Source organism: Stegastes partitus, unplaced genomic scaffold (genome assembly GCF_000690725.1).
Source record: "Stegastes partitus isolate 25-593 unplaced genomic scaffold, Stegastes_partitus-1.0.2 Scaffold362, whole genome shotgun sequence".
NCBI classification, from domain to species: Eukaryota; Metazoa; Chordata; class Actinopteri; family Pomacentridae; genus Stegastes; species Stegastes partitus.
Window position 1 is genome coordinate 287,254 of NW_007578093.1, and position 27,483 is coordinate 314,736.

Here is a 27,483-nt window from a genome sequence, read left to right on the forward strand (position 1 = left end):
AACCAGTCCATCAGATGGCAGCAGAAACACCCCTAACTGTTGTTTATTACGTGTAAATTATAATGTTGAAGACATTCTGATGTCAGAGGGACGGACTGCTCCAATAGAAGAACGTCTCACTCAAGCATTTCCATTAACAAGACTTTTCTGAAAACTTTAAACTGAGATTAGAATGAAAAGGCGGCGGAGGCCCGACTTTGTGTTGTGTTAATTATCTGGGATTTCCTCAAAACCGAACAGCTTAAAGCCCACATCTTGTGTGTCGAGTGAACAGCAGGAGCTGACCTGCTAACCGGAGCCAGATAATAGCATTTGAGAAGTTATAACACACACAATCCTTCATTCAGCGTTACCAGAATAGATCGAGAACACAGAGAGAGCGCCACAGTTACCTAAACTCATGGAGAATTCCTCTTTGTTCTCATTTCATACAACAATATATGAGTTTTGATTTCATCTTAAAAATGTGCAATTCACTCGTTTTATGAAAGCATGAAGTTCACCAAAGAACTTTTCCAGAATTGAAAAGTTTTAAAGTTTGCCACAAATCTGACAGTTTCAAAAGAACAAATCCAATTAAAATCCACAGAGATAAATAAACAATAAACACTAACCATGAATGACTGATATCAGAGGCCTCAAAGGAACTGAATTGCTCCAGTGAGTCTGACACGAAAGTCACACCTCATCTAAACCTCTGTGTGGCACTGACTCCTTCCACACAACGTCCAGGTCCTGCCACAGCGACCGAGCTCACGAATAGAAACGTAGAGCCGAGACGACAAACAGCATTAGCACAAGATGAGAAGTCCAGGCAGCGTGGTCTTACCTCAGTGCTATCAGCTGGACAGTCGGTGTTCACGGAGCATCTAGAGCGCAAGACGTCGTCTATCAACGCCCACTAAACCCAATCACACAAATCACACATGCCTGGGCTTACAGCCGTATTCTGATCTGCCTGGCTTAAGACACACACATACGCACACACACACACACACACACACACACACACACACACACACAGCTTTAGAAAAGGATCCTTGCCCCTAATCCAAGACTCCTTGATGCATATTTATAAGAGGGCCAGAGAGGAGGAGGAGAGGGACACATACGCATAATTTAAGGTGCAAAATGTGAAAATCAGCATGAAGAAAAGTCCACTGTGGTGTGGGATGGATTACTTCAGTCCCAGGCTGTCTGTGGCCTGGTGTGCTTAACCCGGTTACAGCCACCTGCCAAAAGGCGTCCTGCCAGGTAGTCGTAGGTCAGAAGCCTCAGAGCAGCAGGTGAAAGGAGGCAGAAACCACCACCACAGTGATGCCGACATTAAACTGTGACCGCCGAGTCCTTTGTGCCTCACAAAGCGTCCAGTCTCCTTGTTTGGAGCCGGCCGGTGTTGGACGTCATTCCAATCAGCATCAGCTGAAGTACTAGGTTAATCCTCAGCACAACACACACAGCACACACTCACACACAGGACGTAGACAGAGGCCAGGGTGGAGTAGTTCACCAGTTCATAGTCCTGCTCTGGAGCCTCACACCTGAAAACATTACAATGAGCAGAGGAGACCTTCAGGATCAGGACTCGGGTGTCTGAACCTGCTGCTGCTTAACTACAGCTGAGTCTACGGAGACCAGCACATCACCTGGTCCTCAACAAGGAAACCTTCCAGAGATCAAACTGGATATAACTGGATTATGTAAAACCAACAGAGGATCAGTTCACTCTGCTTTTTATTATAATAGATTAAGCTTTCATCTTTTTAATTTCACTGTTTAATATTTTGACAGTTAAGCTAATTGACAGACTATTTTATTATTATTTCACAGACCCTGTATTTTCTTCGGAGGGCTGTTGTGTTGAGTGTTGGACTCCTTTTCTGTCCTTAAACTAACATTAGAAAGTGAGGAGCAGAGATTTTTTCTGGAGATTTGAACAGCAGCAGCCACCCTCCTGGCCCGAGCACAGGTGTAGTTGTTTACCTGAGTCATGGCTCCGCTCATTATCGGGATGGACTGCTGATGAAAATGACCTGTGACATCATAAACCTGCTGCGCCCTGATTGGCTGTCTGATAAACCCACATTAGTCGGAAAATGGAAGAAAAATCGCTTTTATTAGTCCTGACATAAACACAGTCACCGGCCAGATGCAGAAGATTTATTATCAGTCTCTGGACGCGTGACAAAATCAGCCGCTCAGTATTTTACATGCAGCCCCTGAGTTATGAGTTTTTTGTGATTCTTCATGGTGATTCAAGAACCAGAAAACAAGCCTGTTTTTAACTTGGAGCCCAGAGCTGTGTGAAGGAGCTGAACTGAGCAGACTAACAGCCAACTCAGGGTGAACAAATGACGGGTTGCCCTCCATGCCTGTTATCTCACTAAATACATTCATTTTATTGCCCTCGAGGCTTCGTATTTGCAGGATTGCTTCACCTGCTGTGTTCCTGCAGCACCCTGGTGTGTAGGCAGCTACCTGTCATGTTTAAATACACTCATGCAGATAAACCCTCAGACCTACAAGGCACTTTATGTAAAATCAGAGATGTGAAAGTCTACAGTAAGAGAGATAACGTCCCATTTCCTCTGGAACATATTGTGAAAGCGGAGGATTTGGCAGCTACGACATACACACCTCTAAATGAAACCCAGATAAAAGAAAATAGTATTCCTCTGAGGGAAGAAAGTGCTGGACATGTTAGCAATCTAGCAGCAGTTAAACCACTTGAGAACTACTCCACTGCTGTTAGGATTCACAGAACACAACCTATGTAACATCCAGTAGGTATGGATGAAACAGAAGGAAGGACTCTGAAAGCAGAGGAGGAGCATATTCCAAAGGAAAGCTGCAGATAAAGACCAACAGAATCCAGGCACGGGGCAGAGCAGCTGATCAGCGAGGACAAGATGAGAACACAAGTTGAAAAAGGCTGATATGTACGAGATGTAGGAGGCTTCACCTTCACATTGGATTGTTCTGATGCTAATTTGTCTCCAGCACACAGTAAATGTGAAACACGCAGACATCACAAAAACCAGGAGTTACTGCGAGTCTGTGAAATGACTCCTCATCACCCAAACCAGAGCCTCCACAGCCTGGACTCCTTCCCACCGTCGGCCAAAGTGCAGCACTGGTTGGGCTTTCTGTGGCTGAGCAGCTCACTGCAGAGCACAATCAGCAATAACTCACCGACCAGAGCAGCTGCTGGAGGTCAGAGGTCCTCCTCACCTTGACAGGAGAGTTTCACAGCAGGAAGAGCAGAAACGTGAGCGAGCAGCGATTGCAGCGTCTGCGCAGAAAGCGGCTGGACTTTCACCTGGCACAGCAACACGGCGCTCAGTGCAGAAAGGAGCGAGGGCAACCTTTTCCTGCTTTTAACATTCCTGGATACCCAATCAGAGGGATACAGGCTGGAGATGTAATAACAAGTCGTGGATGCATGCGCACCTATGCCTCGGATCTGGTTTACACCGAGCTGATTGCAAAAACAGGAAGTTCTGAGGGGATTGTGTGTTACTGGAAAATGTTATTCTGGGACTAAATCACTGCTGTTCATGTACAAGATGTTATTCTGGAGCAGTAAAAACATGCACAAACTTTAATCTAATCTAGAAATAATAAACGGCAGTCTTGACCCCTTGTGCAACATGTATTAGTATATAAACCACATTCCTGGTTCAGACGGCACTTTAAGCCTCGTCTGAGGCGAGAGTCCCTGCATATAAATCAACCAGGTTCCCACCTGAGCCGCTCTCAACCACCAGACTGTTTATGGATAAATAACTCTGGTATGTTTAAAGAATCCAGTGAAAACTTCTACCTTCATACTAGGAATATTTTCCAGTTTCCAGGCCCTTGGAGCACACAGGGTGGGTCAGAGTAGTGACATCTGGAATGGATGTAAAACTGATTTGGTTACAGTTTTTAACTCGGTGTGTTCCTCATGTGGCTATCTGCTGCACTCAGGAAGCTTCGAGGGCTGAGAGATGCTGCAAAACATAACGTTGATCAGAATGTGGAGCCACCCCGATGGGCTTTCCAGGCCTGGAACTCAGGAAGCCTTCATGTATGAAGGCGACATCTCACCTGGCCTCATTAAATAAAGTTCTTGTACACAGGACATCAGCTGACTGTGAGGGGTCAAGTCGAGGCGCTGAGGGGTTTTTCATAAACCTCGACTCTAACAGAGAAATAAAGAGACGAAATACACAAGCAGTCCAGTAAAAAAACAAAATCTTTATTATTTTTCTAGAAGAACAGGCTGTTTGGAAGGAGGTGTCAGGGAGATATTGGAGAGGTAAAAGCAGCCGAGGAATAGGGCGGAGTCAAATAGACCAGAGGCTGGGGCTAAAACCTGGATTCCTGTAGTTACGCCAGGGCTCCCATCGGGTCCCAGGCAGGAAGTACAATGGGCTCCTGTTGCATCACCTCCAGGACCTCGGGGGAGAGGAACCTCTTGTCCACCACCACCTCGTACACGTACTCAGAGAACCAGTCATCCGTCATGATGAGGTAACCTACAGACAGATGAAACATTTAGAGGTCTGGGGAGAGAAACCTTCCAGCACAACACTGGGCTTCTGTAAAACCACCAGGACAAGCAAACTAAGGCACCAGATCGGTAGGAGGTTCAAAAGTTTCAGTTTCATCCTGTGTGATGACAAGCTCCTAAAATGTTAAAACTAAAGGCCAGTTCCTGGATTATAGGTTGAAAACACTAATTGTGTAGGTGATGGGAAATCTTCTAGATGGAAAACAACACAAGGCAGCTTAAAAGTAAAAAAATCTGCATATTAAGATCCAGCTGGAGACCACCAGCTCACCTGAACCACTCAGACATCCAGTCTGTGCTACACATGAGCAAGGTGCAATACTGCAGTGACTCAGGTAAGTCCTCTAGCATTTATAGAGCACCACACGGACACCTTAACGTGGTAAATAAACAAATAAAAACACACAAAACATAACTTCATATTCCTGGAGGATGTTTCATAGAGCAGCACAACATTTCCATCACAGAGGAACGTATCCACTCAGTCAGCATGCCTTTCCTCCAGAGTCAGCTTGTCAGTTCATCACAATGCATCCTTCTGAGTTTGGAACACATTATGTCACTAATTACTATTTTAATTAGCAGCAGATGATCGGTTCTGTTCAAGAACGTCCAACCCAATAACCCCCCCGTGCTTTGCTGCAGGTTTTACTCCCTTTAAGCACCGTTCACCACTAAACTCTAGTTGTTCACGGCTTCATTCAACGGCTGTGCCATCAGCTCTGCACACCACCCTGATCAGACCAAACTGTGTCTGTCTGCTCCCCTCCCTTTCTGTCTGTAGGCATACGAGGCCAAATCTGGGGGTTTATGAAAGAACCTTGAACAGAGATTGACGGAAGGGGATGTTGGGATAGCATGATCCCCGTTTGGACGGAACGAAGCCCCATCCTGAAATGATTAATTAAATGAAAGATGTCTGGGCGTGTGTCTTCTACATAAATAACGGCTAAAAGCTATATGAAACCAGAGCAGCTCAAACCGAGCCCTGAGCCGACCCACATGGAGGCTTGATTAGAGCTGAAACCAGAGCTGGGTTCGGCTCATTTCTTCTCCCTGATAGCACCTTTCGCTGCGACTCTTCTTCCCCTCGTCATGTGCTCAGAGCTAACGAGGGCTTCCCTCCCACCGCCAGGTCGACTTATCGCAGACGTCAGGGCGACCGCAGCAACGTGCCACGGTTCAAAACAACGCACTGGATGGCGTGTGTGTTGTGTATCTGTGTTCTTCCAAGTACGCAGATCTTAGATGGCACGTTGCCTGGTTCTCACTGTGGTATCCATGTGTGTGTTGATGTGAGCTTCCTGGAAGCTGCGTGTTGGGTGGCATTGTGTGTGTGTGTGTGTGTGTGTGTTTTCAGGGATTGACTGACTGTCTCGTCTCAGACAGACCGATGCAGTGGAAGCTAAAGGGTGTGAAGTCGCCATCTTGCATTTAAACCCACAACAATAGAGGAGACATGGTTTTCATAGAGATGTTGTCAAAGCAGCCAGTCACAGGCCTGTTGAGGAAACTGTTGTAAAGCCAGAAAACGTTCAGTGAAAACATGAGAACCAATCACGACCTCAACCTGGACACTCTGGTGTATTTATCAGCAGCAGTGGGTTGAATAGAACGGATGAACAGTTGATGAAGAACCGACGGACACACAGACGTTCCTTCATTTTCTAATGAAACACATCAAAACCTTTCTGTCACTCTCCAAATCCAAACTGAACCCAGCAGCTAAATGCCCAACCACAGACTGGCGGTGCGTTCAGACACCCAAACTACCGGAGCACAAAGTACTCCAGAAGAGTAGTGGGTTTGTCCCAGTACACAGTATGTTAAATGCAGTTAGGTACCAACACTAGGTCCAGTTGGAGTTTGGAGTGTGTGAGCCAGCATGCTTTTCCCTCCATGGTGACCAACAATCCTCTGAGCAGCACACGACACACTCCACGGTACCAACAAACAGCTCTTTGTGCACCAAACACTGTGATGGATATAAACTGCAGACGCCATGTTATGACGCTTTGTCTCCACTGTACGTATACTTTATGAAACAGTACATACTTCGTAAAGGCAGCATTACTACACACTTAAAGTAAAGGAACAAAGTATTCTATTTGGAATGCTATGCCAGCTGATCAAAAGGGGTGTTTTCAACTAAACCCTAACAATGCTAACATGCTCACAATAGATGTATTTATTATAATGCTTATCAGCTTAGTTTGGTGTCCAGCATGCCAATACTTGCTAACTACAATCCAAGTACTACCAAAGCTGATGGAAACACTTAGTTTTACTGGTGTTTTGTCAGATCTAGATTTTGACCAAATAATGGTACATTATGCAAAGCTTGGTACACAAGACCATGAAAATTAAGGCAGCAGGGGATAAGCAGCATTTTTTTGGCATCAAGAGGCAAAGATTCCTCCCTAGATTTCAGCCAATCACAAGTGTTCTCACACAGAGCAGGTGGAACGGTATAAATACCAGCAGGGTCTGTAGCAGGACCAAGATGTGGTGGAACAACGGAGCAATGGGGAACCTTTACCTGAGAAACTGAGTCTGGATCCTGGGTGAAGCCGCGAATGAATGTTGACTTTCATCTGGACTGTCTCTGTGTCTGAGGTGCATGCAGGTAATGTGGGAGGAGCTTAGAACAGACAGGAGAGGCACCAGCTGCTAGTTTTTAAATGATTTCCTCCTAATTTCTACCTTCTGCAGCTTTAATCAGTCGAGAAAGAAGGCTTTAAGATTGTTGTGAAGTGAGCCACTCTCCCTGTCAAACTATTTCAGGGCTCAAACACAAATCACGACAAACGTTAAGGAGTCACCTTGGGGCTAACGTGTTTTCACATTGAACATAAAACCCTCAGAGCGCGCTGCCAAATGTTTGTCTTGAAATGCGTAAAAGTATGAGTTGTGGAGTGAGCAGGGCCATAACAGCGGCTCAGGGAGGGCTTAGAGAGGGGAAACAGAAAGTTAAACCTCTCATGAGAAACTCTTCAAGGTTAGGAAAGAAATTCAAGGGCCTAAAGGGAGCCATTAAGCCTTCACAAACCTTATAAACACACTCCACTCTGCCTCTCTGCTCCTTCTTTCTACCACTAATCTTCACATCTTTGTCCGTTTTCCAGAACCACCTCGACGTCTACCCGTCTGTGTTTGCTTCTTCCTGACCGACTCTACCTGCAGCCCATCTTCTCTGAGCTCCATCGCTCTCCTCCTCACTGCTTCTGCCTCTTCCCCCTTCAGCTTTGGTCGAACAAACAAAGCCCCCGGATTCCCCAGTGAACTCCACTTCTCAAACTGTTGTTCTGGAACCTTTATTAATTTGGCTGCAGACGGACTGGGGCCCTGGCCTCCCCATCTGCCCGTGTTTATGGAATAAGATATGCGTGAAATACATTTGATTTGACTGAGGGGTTTTCACATGTTTTCCCAACAGTCACTAAGGTTTGTGGGTTCAAGCAAATATTGTGAGTGTGTGTGTGCCTGTCAGTGTGTACATCCTGCGCTGAGTGTGTGTGCGCTGCCAGACGATGCATGACTGACCTGAAATACTCTCCTATAATTTGCAGCGGAATGTGGAGCTGAGAGACGGAGGAGAGAGAGAGAGGGTCGGTGAAGATGAGAGACGAGGATGAAAGGATTGAGGGGAATCCCAGCAGCAGTCTGGGGCAGAGGACCTGCTGTGTCGTCAGGGGCAACGCTGCCTCCTTAATGACAAACAGTTGACATTTTCTCCCTGAAGCATCCAAGTGTCTCGCTGCTCGTTCATGCAACAGCGACTCAGGCTGTTAAGTTCGTTTGGAGTTTGTGGTTGAAAAAAACAAAAAACAAAAAAAAAACAAGTGACCACTAAAAAACAACTGTCCGGTTCAAAAGTTCCTGCTGCTGATCAGTGTGCTAGAGAGAGCAGCTTAAGGTTGAAAACACATGGCTGCATTTTACTGGGTTGTTGTTTGTTTTCAAAAACTTCTACATCCCTTTTGTATGAAATGTGCTCTGCAATAAACTCATATTGGACCTCTGTAACTGTCTAACGTCACTATTGTACCATGAAGTTATGACCTGCAACAGTGCCGAAGCCCAGCATCTAAGACAGTCATATTCATCAGTCATAGAGCTGCTGTCATCAGAGGTGGTGGAGCCGTGGAGCCATGGAGCTTCTCCCAGAGGATCTCAGACCCACACCAGTGTCTTCTTTACAACTAGACCAGACACTTTCATTCATCCTTGAGATTCTCCCAGCTGCTTCTGTTGACTTCATGATGTTCTTCTTTATATCCTTTGCTCTGCTGATCTGCTGTATTACATGCATTACTTTATTTTGTTCTTCTATTTGTTCCGTCTGCTTGGTTTGACACCCTGTGGTTTAATGTCTTCTTCGTTACAGAAATGTGTTGTATAGAATATCGTTCTCGTTACCGGAGTGAATCTGTGCACATTTTCCCCATTTGTGTCTGACTTGTTGGACACCGGATCCACAAGCCTGCAGAGCAGAACAGTCCTGGCAACACAGGGTCCACACGGAGGATGCTGCAGTTGCTGTTCTGCTCTGTTGCTCTGTCCAATTCTATTTAGCTGCTCAGCCAAAACTGCAGAAATCGCTACACAAAAGAGCAATTGTTTGCAGACAGTTTTGAGAGAAGACGTGCCGGTAGAAACACATCTTTGGAGTAAGCTGTGTGATCTGCATCTACTTGTTGGTCTGAGGGATGAGTTCACTCAGTGACTACGACTGTTCCCAGAGGCACAGAGAAACAAAACAAAGAGAAGACTAGAAGGTCCGCTGTGCCTGTGTGTCCCCGAGTCTTTATGAAACAGGACACAGCCAATTACAAGTTCATAAAGCAGAAACACAGGGGAACCTCTGTGTGTAATCCTGTTCTTAATTCAGCTGATACAAACACGAAAATGCTGGTTTATAACCCGACCAGATGGCTTTGTTGGAAGGACAGTGTTTGGAAATGAGTTCAAGACCACATCCAGGTGAAAGCAGCTATTTCAGAGGTTACCAGCGAACAGTCAGTAACACAATAGACTAATCAGCCCGTTTCACAGCGCCTTGGCGGCTGGTTAAAACACACTCTGCTGGTTACATTACGGGTTAAATTGAAAGGAAAAAGATAAGGACTGGAAGTACGAGTGGTGTGTTGGGGTTACCTTTGTTCCCACGGTCATCGCCCCAGGAGTTTTCCACCCTCCACTTCTCATAGCCTTCCTTCCCATCCTGAGAGGGAGAACCAGAGACAGACGATGGGGAGATAAGAGTGAGAATCGGAGGCGAGAGGAGAGAAAGTGTCCTGACAGCTGGGGTTACTTACAAAGGGGGAAATTGACAGCACTATGAAAAACTGCAGCGGATTAAAGCAGTGTAAACACACAGCTAGACTTTCATGCCAAACCCCTGGGAAACTGAATGTGTGTACCTCTGCTGGTCAGTTTGTATACCGCTGCATGTATACACGAGTTTACCAAACAGTTGTGTACCTGCAGCGTGGGGTGTGTGAGCGTACCTTGTCTGTGACAGCGGTGAGGATCATCGCGTGGGTCATCAGAGAGTCGCCGTATATCAGCCTCTCTGCCTTCGAAAGGTTCTTCACCGAAACTCCAAACACGAGCTCATGGTTGAACCTGCATGCACACAAACAGAATCAAACACACAGACAAAAGAACGTTTTCACTTCCTGCTGACAAAAAGAAGCTTAAAATCCAGCCGTGATTCCACATAGACACTCATGCACAGTCTTTGTCAGCCCGCGGGTAACTGTCTGCATGAGACCTCAGTGGTCCTCCAATCTATTTCTGGTGCAGGAGAGATGTGATGACCATAAAAACCAAATGTGCTGCCCTGAGAGGTCTGGGGTTTTGCTAAAAGACAGTTCAGCTTTTCATTTCCATCTTGAGCCTGATTGCAGAAATGAGGCTGCATTAAGCCTCAGCCTCGTTTCAGTTATAATCTACTGACACAAGGAGCGATCTGTCTGAAAGATGAGTTTCAGCCCAGATGATAGCAGACGTTCGGCATCATGCTGGTTTGGTTCAGCGGGCAAATTTAAGCCTGGCGCCAGCAGCTCAGCCAGACGCTGCTGCACCTGAAGAGGAAAGACAAGCCCCTTCTCCTCTGTGGAGAGACGGCCAGCTTATCGAGGCGACACTGGTCTGCTCAGGAGGAGACCCGAAACAAAGAAAACTGATGATTTTAAAAGGACAGACAGTCTGAACAGTACTCAGCTGCACGTATGTACATTAGAGTGAACTGTACTCCAGTGTATCTTCAGCTGATGCAAAGCTTCAACAGCTTGACAAAGTATGAAAAGCCTTTTAAGCACATAATTCCCTCATTAACCGCCCACTGAAATATACTCACACATTCATGTCGTTAATGCCCAGCTTGCCGTGGAAATGCTTCCCGACATCACAACCAAACCACACTGCCTACGAGGGGTGGAGAGAAAACACGTTCAGATTCATCAGTTCCATGTGCAGACATAGACAGCGTGCACACTGGGCCCGGCCTACCTCTCCCTCCTTGATGGACTCTGCTGCAGCCTTCTTCAGCAGCTGTATGGGCTGGTTGTTGTACAGCGTGCTGCGACCTCCAACCATGTTCCCCAGGAACTCCACACTGTACAGCTTCCCGTAGGGGTTCTGGGGCCGCGGGTCATTTACAAGGCAGACCTAAGGATCCCAAGGTACACGCAAGCTCAGAGGCCGAACAGACCAGTTGTATTTATCTGCTGTGTGTGTGGGGTCACTCACTTTGTCCTGAATGTTGTATAGCGGTTTGACGTGCTCCCTGTAGAACTCCTGGGGGGTGAGAGGGCCCATGCGGTGGAAGTTCTTGTCCTTGTCCCTGTACTCCCAACAGATGGTCTCAGGAGGGCTGCCTAGACAGACACTGGCCACCCGGAACACCTACAGAGCACAAAGACGGCCGGCGTCTTTACAGAACTGCACTAAGACGTGACACCTTCATGTTGAGCTCATGTTGAGCACTGCAGGTAGCAGAAGCTTATCTTTGTAGACATGCGGCACATCTGACTGACTCACGTTCAGCGAATGGAACCACCAAGAGTCAAACTGAGAGGTGAATATATTTACTGTCTTGTTGTTGCTCTCGTACTGCTGACATGAACTTTTCTAACCCTCCACCTCCTGTCTGTCCTCACATACACTCGTTCATCAGTAGCTGGACCTCTCAATGTTCCAGACTTTCCCTCCACAGCCTCCATCCCAGCCATCTTTCCTTATCCGACCATTTGCACCGCACACCCTTTCCCCCTCCACCATGCGTGTCTTCCTGCAGCGCTGAAGTTCAGACTGAGTTCCTGTGGGCTAGATCGGGTTGTTTGGACTGGGCTGGCTGTCAATCTGGCCCATCTAACCTCTGATACAGCTATCTCTGGAATTTCCCCCTTTCCCCTCTCCCATCCTCAGCCCTCCTCTCCCAGGACTCTGCACATGCTTTTCCTATCGAAGAAGGGATTGAGAAATTAAGATGCAGCACAGACCATTGTTGGTGGTAGATGAAAGCAGTGCGGCTAGACGCTGATAAACGGGTTCAACTGGACGCACACATACATGTACAGTAGGTCTGCTCAGAGCGTAGATGAGCAGCAAAACATCACTCTCACTGCTTCCACTGTGGATGTCAGAGGGGACAAATTTCCAGCCGACTTTCATGCTGAATTTTTATTGACTACTTCTGCTGATATCCAGAGAAATTAACCTTCTGTCTGGCTGAATATAGAGCTGAAGGGGGATTATTTTTGGCCGGGCCTGGAGAACTGTAGCAGCTATGGCAGCCGTTTCTGGTGCTTAGTCAACACATATTAAAGTCGCCCTACATAAAGATGACATTCTTGCTCCTGGTTAAGTAGACACTGAGCCCACTAAGCCTTCTATTCTCACCCAGTAACACTCGCACAGAGACAAACACAGAAAATGCATAAATTCAGGCCTGGCTTACTCAAACAAACAGCCTCCTTCTTCATTACAGAGAAGCGTAAAGTCACAAAAGTGCAGACATACACAAAAATACACACATGAGCTGAGTCAACAGAGGCATCTGTTCAACCCTTTCACCCCATCTCCAAGTTCAGCTCCTGTGTTTGAACAGGAAGACATGCCAGAGTGTCCGTCCCCTCGTCTGCTCTGTTTGCCCAGATGCCCTCGATACCTTTACGAGACACCTCTGCTGCCTCTCGACCTCGCCCCATTTTCTTCATCCATCCTTCTGGTGTCTCTCTTCCAGTAATACCTCTGCTCCTCTCGGTGACTTTGAACCTTTCCACTCGCTTTACAGTTGTTCTTTCACATACTGTAAGCCCTGATGCCAGGTCCTCCCTGGGCCCACTCATCGCACCGACAAGTCAAATAAAGAACGTGTGAGAGAAAGCTGGGCCGACTGAGTCTCAGCCAGAGAATAAACAGTGCCAGTGACATGAGGGCAGGATCAATATTGAACCACCTGTCGCCTCAGTGACGGACAGATGTGACTGACAGGGAGCTACAGGGGAGAACAGGGACTAAACAGTACAACACCACAGCACCCCGACATATTTAATTGTCTTTGGTTGTATTTGCGGATCGCATCTCGATGGAATGTGCCTGATTGGACAGTTTCACAGCGTGTCTGCCAGTCTAAGTTGGAATTTACTTTGCTTAATTCTAATAATTCACAGTCAACATCTGGAGACAGCAAATACATTACGGTTGCATTTTCAGGTTAGACTTTCCAATAATCTGAGCCTAGAACCTCAAGACTAAATCTCCAGTCCTCTACTACCCAACAGGCGTTATCCCTAAGTCTGCAGGACCTGACTCGTGTTTAGATTATACCTTCAGCAGCCATGTCATTCATATCTTAATATTCTAAACATCTGACCTGCTAATATGTTTCAGGATCCAGCTGTTGTAGAGGATGACGATGGAGTCTGTTAACATGCAGCCTGTCTTGGCCTCCTCCGGCTCCAGCGGTGGGTCCACCCAGGCCTGTCTCGGTTCTGTCACAGGCCAGTTTGCATGTCTCGCTGTAAACAATGAGCTGACTGGCTGCACGCTATTCGGGCTAACTGGGGCTAATGTTTGATAGCATATGCGCTCCAGTGTTGATGGGCTGCCATCGCTCTGCGTGTTTATTTGTTTTACGTGAGCCAAACAAACAAACCCCCTGGAGTTACCGGAGAGACGAACGCTAAGGAGGCAACACATCACAACACACAGTATGGAAAAACCAAGACGTGTCTTTGAGCAAGGCATTCTCCTGATCTTCAGAACCCAGACTCCAGCCCTCCTCTTTTTCCTACACAGCGTCACTGAATGCAGGACACACTGCACAAAGATTCACCAGCAGTTTGCTTCAAAAGTCCAGCAAATAAAGAGAGAAAATATGTCAGAAATAAATATGCACTTTGTATAGTTTTGTACAGTGTTAACCTTAATTCTTACACTTGTTTGGTATCTTATTTCTTTATTTGGTTGCATTTTGTGTCACGGGCTGCAGGGTGGAGCAGTGGTTAGCACTGTTGCCTCGCAGCAAGAAGGTTGCCGGTTCGCGCCCCGGTGGGGCCACCGGAATCTTTCTGTGTGGAGTTTGCATGTTCTCCCCGTGCAGCGTGGGTTCTCTCCAGGTTCTCCGGCTTCCTCCCACAAAGTCCAAAAACATGTTGAGGTTAATTGGTGATTCTAAATTGTCTGTAGGTGTGAATGTGAGTGTGCTTGGTTGTCTGTCTCTAAGTGTAGCCCTGTGATAGACTGGTTACCTGTCCAGGTGAACCTGCCTTCGCCCTAAGTCGGCTGGGATAGGCTCCAGCCCCCCCGCGACCCTAGTGAGGATTAAGCGGTGTATAGATAATGGATGGATGGATTTTGTGTCACAGTCTGTTGTGTAAAACGAGCACTATAAATAACAGACACCTGACTAAACCTGAAGTGTACTGACCCTCCTACGTGAAATCCTGAAAGTGACTTACACATAAAGTTATTAGTTTTTGCTTTTGCCTGTCAAATGAATGGCGATCTAAGACAATACACACCCGCTAAGCTGCCCAGCTCAGACTTGGAGGCAGGCGAGAGTGTAGTTGTGTGTAAGCTCTGAGCTGATTTAGTTTGTCAGGCTAAAACTGAAGGAGCGACTTCGTGAGCATCGGTCACCTGCTGCAGACTGTACCACCCACTGGAACAGCTTGTACACCCGTCACGGACTGACTAGTTTCTAACATTAATAAAGACTCAACAGAAGAAAAGGAAGATTGAATTTAACCTTGCTTTGAAAAATACACAAGTTAATTTTAGCTTTTTATACAAATCGTTTAAGACTTTTTAAAGCCATGGTAATGATGTACAAATTAAACATGTGGCTCAGATATTCAAAACACACAATAACTGGCTTTCACTCAATTGATGCCAAATTGAGGCAAACCATGCGCCTCACTGCGCCTCTGAGGGAACTTCTAACTATTGTCTAGAAGCTGGACTTGTGAGTGTAAGCAAATGACACCATGCAAACAGTTTGGATAAAAATGAGTGAGGTTTTGATTAAACTTCCATGTTTAGTAAACATGCAACACATGTGGCCATTGTTAAATTCCACCAATTGTGCAGAGAAATTCTAGAAATGTAAGTGGACCACTCTGCGCTGGCTGTTCCTGTGGCCCCGAACAATGACACATAGGCAGGAACCCACCCACATCGAGCAACAAACCGGGGAGCCAAGAGCCTGCAGCAGCGGGCCTGTGAGCTACAGCGAGGAGGTTCCTCTGCCAGTTGATGGCTGTCTCATAAATTAGACTTGTCTGAAGAATCACTGGCAGTCCAGAGCCAAGACCAGAGCCGCACATGGTGTTTCTAATTCCATGACGCAATGGAGCATGGAAAGGCTGCAGTCGTGGCGTGAGGGATACCATCTGTGTACGTTTCATGTGTGTGGAGAGCTGCATGTGTATGTTCAGTTTCCAGTGATTGGGCCTTCGTTTGTCCACACGAGTGATAGAAGAGGAGCAGCGGCGCACATCCGATACGGCATGAAAGAGCAGCCCGGCTTTGAAACTTGAACCGATGGTCTCTGCCGTGGAGCACGCATGGATCCTGTCATCCTGACGGTCTCTGAAGACAAACAGCCGCGGCGTGCCGCTGTGACTGCAGGTGCAGCTGAAGTGGGTTCAGCCTCTGTCGCCCAGCCTCTTAGATAAATGTTACGCGCTTGGTTTAAGTGAATGTGCCCAACCGGTGTTAAGAACAACAATAGATTCTTGACACGCACAGCGGCCGATTTAAACGGAGTGCACCTGGGGTACAGTGAGTGGAAGCAGAGACGCTGACCCCGGCTCCTGTCATGGGAGCGAGCGTGGGGCCGGTGTGACGAAGACCAGGACACCATCACAGCCGCCACGCAGGGAGAGTGGACAGCATCACCTCCACACACCCCAAAGCAGGACTGACATGGCACTTTGATCCTGAGAAACACATGTGCACGCATAGATGCAAACGCATGTGAACATGTAGAGGAAACACTGGCTTCCCATCAGCAGGAGTCCAAGAAAACCAACATACGTAAGCCTACAAATACACAAGGCGCTCGTATCCACAAACACAGTTGTGGACATGCGTTTCATGATCTGTGAAATCACCAATTTATTTGTAAACCTGATCTGCGCAAACAGTTCTTAAAGTGCTCTGCTACAACACAAATAAAGCAATGCCTCGTACGAGTACAATACGAGCACACGCTGTAATGGAAACAGCTCCTGACTGACAGGCTCTGAGCTTGTGACACTCGTCAGATGTGCGTGTCGTGAATCAGAAGTCAGTCATATCAGTCACAAGTTACAGAGCTAATATGCTAACGCTGCTATGGAGGCTGGAGGCGAGTCAGACTTCAGACCTGAGCAACTTGTCATGTTGATGGTTTGGGACCACACAGCTTACAGCCAGCACAACAAAGAGAAATAAAAATATGATGTAAGTTCACAATAAATCCAGCACCGATCTGTTTCCACTTAAGCTATCAAACAGGCCTTTTAAATGTGATTTAGATTCATTTGGCAGCATGATTTGAAAGGGGTTAGAAGACATTTTTTTAGACTGACTTTGGTGATATTGTACATAATAAGAACATATTTTCATGTGCAAATGTTTTATTGGCCATTTGTTCATCACTATAAAATGATGTAGGATTGTTAAAAAGCTATTCAGACATTCGACATGCAAATTTCCTGGTTAAAGAAGCTGTTAGCAACATGATTCTGTTGATCAGCTTGAGGGAATAATCATTCAGACACGATATTTACATTTCTACGGACATCATGCAGTAATTACTTCCGCTGATAATGATAACATTTAGTTTTCCAATTTGTCCCGGTGCTACATGTGGAGTCTGCCTGAGTCGGACAACCGCAAAGCTTCCAGCAAAAGAAAATCCAACACGAACGCCCGACATACTAGCCTTCATCGTAATGAGAATCTTGATCCCAGGATATTATTTTAGCAGACTGACGTATTCAGATTCAGCTGACACGTTATAAATGATAAATTGACCTAAAATACACATTACAGTCTTTTATGTGAGATCTGAAGGGATCACATTTTTGAAAGTGTAATGTAATTAAAAAGCTCAGCTTGTAATTATGATATAACTTCACATCACTTACTACTGGTCAAAGACATGGAAAGGCTTCATGATTTCAGTAACTGGGATTTAAAACAACATACCCACTAAGGATTTAACTGTTAAACATTAATGACAGACTATAATTAAAACACTGCAGGTTAAATGTACTTGTAATAGCATCCTTGGACACTGCGGCCCTCTGAATGTGGGCTGTTCTCTAGACATGACCCAACGCTCCATCACCGCTGGCCGTGACAGAACGGAGCTTCACAAAACAAACCACCTCCAGGTGGACAAACAAACAGTGCAGCGGGAGCAGCCTCCACTGTTGCACAACATACGTTAGTGTATGTACGAGTCACGTGTGTGGCGATGGCTGGCCGTCCATGGAGGCACTCTGAGATACAGGCGACTGTTTAAACAAGCAGGCGGCGAGCTAGCAGCTGACAACAAAGGCTGCTAACCAGACGCTGTGCGGTGCGATCGCCTGAATGGGAGGCTGATTGACTGGCCCCTCACACACAGGAAGCCTGAAAGAAGCTTCACACCTACAAACCTGCCGTACACAACATGGGGCACATGGCTGCATTTTTCACTGGCAGAATGTGTGCACATAGCACGTGTTGTGCTCATTACACGGTGTGCACGTGATTGTTTACGTGCACATATTCACCTGTCCGTTAAAGCCGATTACCTGGATTTTAGTTTTGGAGGCGAATGTGTCTTGCTCGACTGTTCCATAAACAAGATGGCTATCTTCACCACTGTGAGGTCTGCAGCAGCGTGCACGTTTCTATTTGTTGCTTATAATGACGTGGCCACACTACTCACATGTATTTATGGTAAACATGCAGCATTAAAACAAACAAACACAACAGAAGATGAGCGTTCTGCTGTCACAGAAAAGGATGGAAAACATTTAAACACAATAAGAAAAAACAACGCCATAAAAACAATGTTGTCATGTGTTTGCAGACTGAAGTGTTGAAGCCTTATAAGAAGAACAGAGCTGCTGCTACCTACGCCTGCATGTGGTCAGACTCATGTTTATTCTGCAGCACGGTTTCCTCTCTGGTCCACATGTGTCAGTACTAAATGGTTTGATGTATGTTGCTGCTCTGGAGCCACTGATGCAGTTCAAGCATGTTGCGCTACATTAATGTGACGCTAAACCCTGAACGGTGGAGGAATATAATGACACGATCTTAAGACACTTGACGATAAAGAACACTACATTTAACCCCTCCTGTTTGTAAGATGGACTTTTGACACTTATTGAAAGTCATAAAGTGGATAAAACTGCTACATTACGACTGAAGTTATTAGAGCTGTAACCTGAGCTTCATTTATTTAATTATTCCATTAAAGCTAAACACAGAATACATGCAGCAGCTCCTAGAGATCCCTTCTGGCCAGATCTCAGTTATGTTTTATTTGACAGCTCCCTCTTCTGGTACAAATGGAACAATGGTATGAAGTTAAATCAACATTTGTGTCATTTGAGCAGTGATTCTAAAAACCTTTAAATTAGGTGGAAGCAGCACATGTATGGAGGGATTCTGGGTCTCTTATCTCTGATCCCTCCGCCACTAAACTATTGCAGCTGCTCTCTCATGGACCCATGCAGTGTACATTGACTGTCTTTGTGGGTTTACATCTTGTGGAGTAAACAGCCATACCGTTTTTACACTTTCTTTTATTTTTATGTTGTACTACGCTGCAGTGTCGCCTGGTTCAGCAGCCTGTCTGTCAAACCTAAACCTAATTTGCATTTGTTCAAGGATCACTGAACAAGATCAGCCCAAACTTCTCTGTGTCTCCTTCATGGAAACAAACTGCAGTGTAAGCCGACAAAGTATTGTTAAACTATGGAAGGGCAGGAACCAAACGCAGGAACTGAACGAGGAACGTCTCCACACGTCTGCTGTCACAGACAAACCACTAAGTTGGATTTTGTTGTAAATTCGACCAGTTCCAGATGAAACACTGGCGGCAGCCTTACTGGAAGCTCATCTCCCTCCGGTGTCTTCAGGCATCTATTGCTTCTTCAGTGCATGCCTGTTATGACACTACTAATGAATGAAGCTGCATTTCTAGCAGTCCAGTCAGGAGGGAGGCTCAGTAGATGTTTCAGACACTGCAGGTGTCTGCCTGTGGTCCTAAAGCATGAGTGGATGTCAGCAAGGGTGTAGCAGCTGTGTGTGATCCACCAGCTCCACCCGCTGTCCCACAGTCAGAAGAAACATTCACTGACAAACACGAAAATGTCTATTTGAAATAGTGTTAAAATGACATTTAGCTTCAACATGGTTGTCTGATGGCTTAGAGACAGGGCTACCAGATACATGGGCCAACAAACTCACTAGAACAGGACACTGAACTAAATAAACTGTTAGAAGAAACTGTGCTTAGAGGAGAACAGTACACCTCCACCATCCCAGCTTGGCCCAACACACCGCAGCCTATTAAAGCTTTCCTTAGTGCTCCGTACACATGTCGCATTATCTACTATGTGGACACAATACTTCTTAACAAATTAGTTGTTTTTTAATCTGAAAATGCAATGTACCCAAAAGCCCCCTGAGCATTCACTGTAACATCATTGTGGCTATCCGCCATTCAGCTCTGACGAGTCAAACTATAGCAGCACATGTGTGACACGCCATTATGACTGGTCCATGAGGCTTCCTGTTACGTATCGGCCCAACAGCAGCAGAGGTAATGGTAGCCTCTGTGCTGGATGAAATCAAATAAAAAACAAAAAGAAGAAACTCCTCAGCAAGGAGTTTGAGGAAGATGAGAGCTGTGTTCATAAGAGACGTGGTTCTTCGGTAGAACATGGCAGTAGAACACCTCATCACAAGCAGCTATGGTGGCAGCGTTGCAGTGTGTTTGACCAGAAGACCAGCTCTGTCGTTTACTCACTGTAGCTACTGACCATCACTTCACCCTGTCCACACTCTAATTCAAGGTGACTACTTTTAGACAAGGCAGATATCAACAGCATCATTTGTAGTAGTCAGAACTTCCTTGTGTGACACTTGTTCTTTTTACTTTAAATATGCACAACAGCTGCCCACCCAAGAAATGCACTGCTGTAAGCAGCGTGCATAATAACACAGTCCTTCGTCACAGTAATGCACCTTAAACTTTTAGCGTCGCCACTGTAATACGACATGAGCTGCCACCTGTCTGACGGCTCGTTTATACAAATATGTAACATCACAACATACTAGTAGAAGTGTACACGTGAGTCAAAATGACCAGAGGCACGCTGGCCTGGGTACGTCCGACCTGATGTAACTGGACTTCCTGGTATTTCTGGCGTACTCCATTTGACACACTGTGCATTGGGACATACTACATATTCTCCTGGCACACTATATAAGATAGTAGTATGGATACTGGATCACAGCTGGATCTTGCCCTCAGCTGTCCCCTTTCACTGATTGGCCCTAGTCCACCGATATACACTCCCCCCCAACCCCTGCTTCATACTGTGTATATACTGCACACATCCCATCTCTTATCCACTGTCTATACTGAAGTTTATCCCCACCTGATGACTTAGTACCTGTACTCCGTGCATCTATTCTAATTGAATCTGAAAAAGACCATGCAGATATCTTGAAATGAGGGGAGATAAACATGGCTTGAACTACAAATCTAACTAGTCAGAACTGAACTGTAACATCTGAGAATTGAAGTAAAATGAGTCGTAGTTCAGCTGCAGGTATGTGCACTGTAGATATCTGCAGATTAATAGCAGACACCTGTAATGAGAAACCCTATTTAACGAAGGCTAACAGTGATGTCAGCTGACATGGAAGAACTGAATTAGAGACATCTACAATACACACAGTCTAACTATTGACTGATCAAACAGTCATAAATGATGCTCTTCAAAAGGTCTGTAACCAACATGAACCAGAAACAGTCTCACCTCCTCTATCATGGTGTCCACAGCATCGGACAGTTCGGCTTTAGTCGCATCACTGGCCACCATGTTCCTCAGTCTTAGGCAGTATTCTCTCAGCTGTAACACAAAACTAAAGTCAAACACATGACCTACCGACGGGAGGCTGAGCCGAAAGAGATGTGTAAATGTACCTTATGATTGAGGATGTCATTCATTCTGCGGGAGGCCTCTGAGCTGTGTGACTCTGGAAAGCATTTCTTTGGAATGACGCCATACTTTTCTGGAGACAGACAGTTTAAAACCATAATATGAATCTAGCCTCACAGAAGCAGTGGTTTCTGGTGTTACACCAATGTGCACAGTTTAGTCTGGTCCTTGATTTTAGGAGAACATTAACCAAACAGTTAATGTTATCCGGTTATTCAATCACTCCACATGAACTTTGTGTTACTGCGACTGTGTCGCGATGAGAACTGACCAATTAGATTGACCAGCATGTCCCACTGTCCTCCGTCATTGGTTGGGTTGGAGAGGAGGAACTGGACCAGGCGTCCGTCCACTGGCTCCTTCCTCTGTGCCGTCTCCACACAGGCCTGGAGGAAGTAGTAGCAGCGCTCAATCTGCAGAGCACACAAACACAGCAGACACATAGTAAGGACACTGAAATGCAGACCTGAACATCTGACTTAGACTTCAGGCATAAAAGTGAACATGTGACGACAGCTGAGACTTCAACCTCTAAAACCTTATTGTACATGAGGTTTCAAACCAAAACCATTCAGGTATCAAAGTCTTTCCTGTGATGAACAATAATAATTAAACCAAACCGTGTCAGACGAACCTCACACGGCCGTCCAGTATCCGACTGAAACCGCTGAAAGACTTCCAGCTATGCAACACAACACTACTATCAGTTTTGAAAGGAACAAGAACATTCAAAGGCCTGGGAACCTGCTCACGGAGGGCGACTTGAGAACCGACGTCAAACCTTTGGCAGGCTTCAGACTTGCTCCAACAGATGCAACTCTACACCTCTGATGCAGTGTCAAAAGCAGCTGGCTCAGAGGTGGCAGGATATTCCTGGAGTGCAACATTTACCATTCATGTGTTTGAAACTAATATTGAACATAGCGAACGTTCCAACTTCTGCCACAAAGACATCAGGTGTATTCATGGCAGGACGGCTACTTGTCTAAACTGATGAACACAGTGAGCACCGACCAGGACTCATCCTCCACCTCTCGCTCTAGTCTGAATGCTCACCACCTTTACAACCAGCGAGAACGTAGTTACAACATTAACATGCATCAAAGCATCATTGTGATAGTTTGTCCCCCTGTAGGTTGAGAGACAGAGCAATGATCAGTGCAACGGTGTTCCCCAGAGCCACACTGGCCTGGTCGGTGACATGTGGGCTCCACAACGACGTCATTTCAATGCATTCAATGAGTCACTGAAAACATCATGAATGTGGATCTATTTAGGCTCTGTGCTGCCGACACAAAGCCCCCGGGACTCTCAATACACGCATGTAAAACAAGAACGAGCGCTAAGTGCTGTAACAAGCACTTATAGCATCAACACATCCAAAGTCAGAACCTGCCCTCGGCCCTTCCAACATCAGCAGCACCACCTGGGTTCTGGTCTGCAGCAGACATTAGGATCCAAGGTAACAAGGTTGTGAGTGTGATCCTTGCTCAACTACTGTGTGGTTTTTATTGTTCTCTGTGCACATCGAGGATAAACATGTAAACTGATGTAAATCCCAGTGAAACACAGTCTAAATGTGAATGTTTCACCAGGATCTTAAAATAGTCTGGAGGAAAAGTTCAGTTTTGAAGCCCTCCTGAACATCCTTCCACTGATGACCACAGTCATTTAAATGTCTTTTCAACAGAAAGTGGTGACAGCGAAGGCTGGAGAGAGAAAGAGACAGAGATAAAAACATTCAGAGGGGTGTCACTGTGACGTCGGCCCTGGAAGAGCCCTGACCCCTGCACACAAAGGAGGGTTTTAGCTGGACAATGACTGTATAGGAGTAGGCCGCTGCATAATAACACTGCACTAACACACATGTGCACACACACATAGTCCCATCCCAACTGCAAAACAACAAACACATCCACCTGCCAGAATGTTAAAAATGTAAGAAAAGCAAACAACAAATGAAAAGGAGCCCATGAGGCTAATGGTTTTACAGAATACCTTACCTTGTCCCAGAAAAAGAGATAGGACTGACTAAACTCAAACTCCTCTATGTTAAACTTCTTCATGAAGGGAAGTCGCATGACGTTGAGGCACGAGAAGATCCAACATCTCCCTAATGGTAGAAAGAAGACAGATGGGGAGAAATGTGCAGGTTAGTAATGAGCAACACACTGAGTACAGGCATCACTACATATACACCAGCACTGCTCATTCGATCCCTCTAATCAAAAACAGGAACCATCCTGTAGACACCAGGCCCAGGCCAACACATGCATGTGGACAGCTGATGGTTTTCAGCTTGATGTGGGAGTCGGACGGACCTATCAGGAGCAGAGCTTCAGCCTCTGGAGGTTTTCCATAGCATGCTGAAACAAACGGATGTCTGAGGGGGAGGATGGATGCATTTATCAGTTTCCATCTACAGTCTGCTTTAGTAGGCTCCAAGTACAACCATCTCTAGATGTGTTGGAGACATTTAATGTATTTTTGAGACCCACACTGTATCTACCAACACATGAGTTAGTCCAGCTGCTCCAGCTTGTTGTAAGCTCCTGAAGTCCACGTCCAGAGCATTTCAGCGGCAGGAAACGGTGGCTACACGCAGATTTTACTCAGGAACAGACCAACTTTCTATCCACTGATCTCAGTCATCCAATTTAGAAATGTTCTGTTAACTTCATTAGAACATAATGCAAATTTTAACTGTCACACAGAAGTCACAGATGGTGACAGAAGATGTGGAAAAGTGAGTTAGGTGTAGTTTGTATAGGCTCAAAGAAACTGCAGCAACCAAATTCTCCAAAAGAGAGAGAATGATGTAAGACCCACAGTGTCAGCAGCACAACGCATCGGATTTAAAAGACATCAACACAGTGTGTTTTTATACCATAACATGTATATTACAGCCTCTCAATGTCTCAGAGAACAGAACAGAGGAGGAAAACTGAAGCTGTGACATGCGTTGATGCTGACCGATGTATGCAGACACCATCTGTCTGGACGTGTATCCGTGAGTTGACCAGAGGGCTTAGACGCTGCTAACACACAGGTGGGTGACAAATTAAAGGAAAACCAACACAAAGTGGTGTGCTGGGTCGCCACATGCTGCCAGAACAGATTCAGCAGCGCACCACGGCAAAATTTCCTCAGCTCTTTGTAACTCTGGACCGGACGGATGGACTGTCATTTTTCACTCATTCAGTGTTTTGATGGCGGGGGTCCGTCTGACACACAGGTGTCCACTTAGGTTGAGATCTGGTGACTGAACGCCATCGCACATGATTCACATCGTTTTCACACTAATCAAAGCATCCAGGGACCCCTGATGAGGCACTGTCATCCTAAAAGAGACTGCCGTCTTTAAAACAGGATGAGGGTGAAGGTTCAGAACAACTCTGCCAGTCTTCCCTGTAGGGTGACAAGTGGACCCAAACATGCCACCCAAATGCCCCCACAGCATTCAGACCTGGACCAGTTCATTGGTGAACATCGTCTGGAACATGGAGGGCGACTCATCTGACCAGATCTACATCTCTACAGTGTCTGTGGTTTCTGCACCGCTGAGCTTCTAAAACGTGCATTCAACTTTGTATTAAGGGTTTATGAAGTGCTTTCCCACTGTGTAGATGTCGATGGTCTGCTCTTCCTGGCAACCGCATCACATCCTGCACCAACATTCTAAGAGTTGCACTTCTCTGTTCCCTAATTTCCAACCTTGTGTACTCGTGTCTGATTTAAATACAGAAGTCATGTTTGGACTGTTCCTACACAAGCATGTTACGTAGCCTTTGTGACTGAAGCTCCTGCCATCTGTGCCCCAACAATGAACCCTCTCTCAAAGTCAAACAGAGCTTCTCCTCTTCCCGTCTTGACACAGAACCAGAATCCACTGGGCCTGCTCAGCATTACCACACTGCATGCTATTAGCTTCTATGTACAAAGCAGTGGGACTGTTTGGAAGCATCTGTTGTGTTTAATACTCGTTTATTACAGGTTTTCCTTTAATTCGTCACCCTGCTGTATAGTGAGGAAGGTGCATGTGTAATGATGACTGTGGCGGTGCTGCATGTTGTCCTACCTGAGTTTTTCTGGTTGGTTACAGGTTTGCCCTCTGTGGGAATAGAGTGCTGGAAGATGTGCACAGTATCCTGGACCGTCTGTCGGTGCAGACAAACCTCCAGCGGGTCGATGCAGGTCGACACATTCTGGGCCAACAGGTAGCGTGGCTCGGCCTTCAGCCGCTTGAGAAAGGCGGCTACCTTCTCCTGACTCAAACCTGCAAAGGGAAGGAAACGATGAAAGAGGCAGAGGAGGAATGAATGCCACAAAATGAAGGAGGAAACGCAGTCACAAATAAAGTTAGCTTGTAACAGGAAGTCTTTCACAGCAGGAGTTTCCAACCGTCCCAGCACCATGACTCATCTGTGCGCTTTAATCATACACACGCCCCACTCAGGATCCAACTTGTGAGCACTCAGATGTCACAATTATGCTGTAAACACCAGATCAATACTCATAAACCAACAGCACAGCCTTTATTGAATGTACGAGTGTCTGCTGCTTCCCTTGTTCCACCAGCTGCACACAGATCACAGCAGAGAACAGCCTGTTAAGGATATTAGACACCACTAGGACCAGAGCTCTGATGCAGGACGCTGAACACACAGCAGCAGTAAACAAGGACAGCAAGCGAGAATGCTTTCTAGTAGTACGACAAGTGGCCTGAGGGAGCCGAGGGCTGATCAGAGCCCGCCGGGATCCCTCATCTGGCTCCATGTGTGACAGGAACACACTGGAAAGCCCGTCTGGTCCGGATAGGAGGAGGGGGGGCACACTGACAGAACCAGGCTGGCACTGGTGTGTGGTTTATGATTCCGTCAGTTAGCAGTGCAGAGCCATTAAACATGGAGGGGACATTGCCTAGTCATGCATGCTGCCTGGACTTCGACCTCTCAGCTGCATTCTGTTGTTTTTCATCGACACCGAGCTGAAACACACAGAGCACCACATTAGGACGTGCCAAACTTCATTAACCGTCATGGTATCAGGACGAAAGCAGAGGCGAGCCCAAGGCAGGGAATGTTCTGGGTCCATGTCGCCAGAACAGGTCTGTGCACCACAAGGACAGAACAGGTCTGTCCTTGTGGTGCACAGCCTGATGAGTGTGGACAGACCATGAAGGGACAGTTAGAGGCAGAGGTCCGACCTGTCACAGCACCTCATCCCAACACACCACGCAGAGGGTCCAGTTCAGAACAGACTGGACTGAAGGGGCTGAGACCCGGTGGCTCGCTGTTACTCAACAAGTGGGCTGTGAGTGATGAGGGGTTCTGTGAAGAGGGGCCAGGCTCGGGCTGCCAGGGTGACTTGCACATTTACACCCCGGTGGTTTCCAGCTGGGTTTCCATCAAACCGGCACCTACTGGGCCCATCACTGCTCCATGGGGGCTGGCAGGACAGGGTCAGCTGATCAGGACTCTGAAAGCTTCCACATGGAGGAAGATGTTCGGGGTCCTGATGAGAACAGGACCAGAGCCTTCAGCAGGAAGGAGTTACACAACCAGAGCAGGAAGCAGACCGACCCGACCGGTTCGGCTGCCAGGAGGCTGACTTGGACAACTTTAATCTATTAAAAGTTATGAAACGTAAACGGAGATGTTCTGTTCTCGGGTACAAACTCTGCCTCCTATCGAGACCGTCCGACACGAGTCGGCTCCACTTTAAAGAGTTGGCAGGTCCACCGAGGCTAGCTAGCTGCTCGGCTAACGGCCACTTCCTGTAGCTGCCACCGGTTCAACCGGCCCCTAAAGCCGTGCTGGCTCCTGGGTGCTGTTGGGTTCTGGTTCCGTGCCCTAATCTGCGGCTCCAACTGCCCACCTCGTCGGGAACACCGCGGCAGAGTCATGCTAGCAGGCTGGCATGCTAACGCCGTGACTACTAGCTTAGCCGTTAGCTCCGTCAGCTGTCATTCTGGACCCGCCGGGCTCGGACCGGCCGGAGACCCGAGAGCGCGGCCGGGGCGGGACCCAGAGCCGCTCAACCTACCAGTGTCCATGTTCCGAGGAGCTAGAGGAGCGGTGTCTGTCGTCCTGATGAGTCGCCGGCTCTTTGTTTATCTCACCACCGACCGTCGGTCCGTGTGCTCCCGGGGTGCGCTCGTTTACGGACTCGCTCGGTCTTTGACGTGGCGGTTGG

General features: G+C 46.7%; 1 protein-coding gene across 1 annotated transcript; it reads right to left on the reverse strand.

The window, feature by feature from the left end:
• Positions 1–4,219: 4,219 nt before the first annotated feature.
• On the reverse strand, positions 4,220–27,470 carry blmh (bleomycin hydrolase). The gene is made up of 12 exons (XM_008284504.1): positions 27,334–27,470; positions 25,367–25,564; positions 23,292–23,401; positions 21,560–21,701; positions 21,273–21,361; positions 21,106–21,198; positions 11,312–11,467; positions 11,072–11,230; positions 10,920–10,987; positions 10,066–10,183; positions 9,713–9,779; positions 4,220–4,520 (listed from the first exon to the last, which is right to left on the reverse strand). Exons 1-12 carry the CDS (start codon positions 27,341–27,343, stop codon positions 4,372–4,374), a joined length of 1,359 nt encoding a protein of 452 aa, XP_008282726.1. The 5' UTR covers positions 27,344–27,470; the 3' UTR covers positions 4,220–4,371.
• Positions 27,471–27,483: the final 13 nt, after the last annotated feature.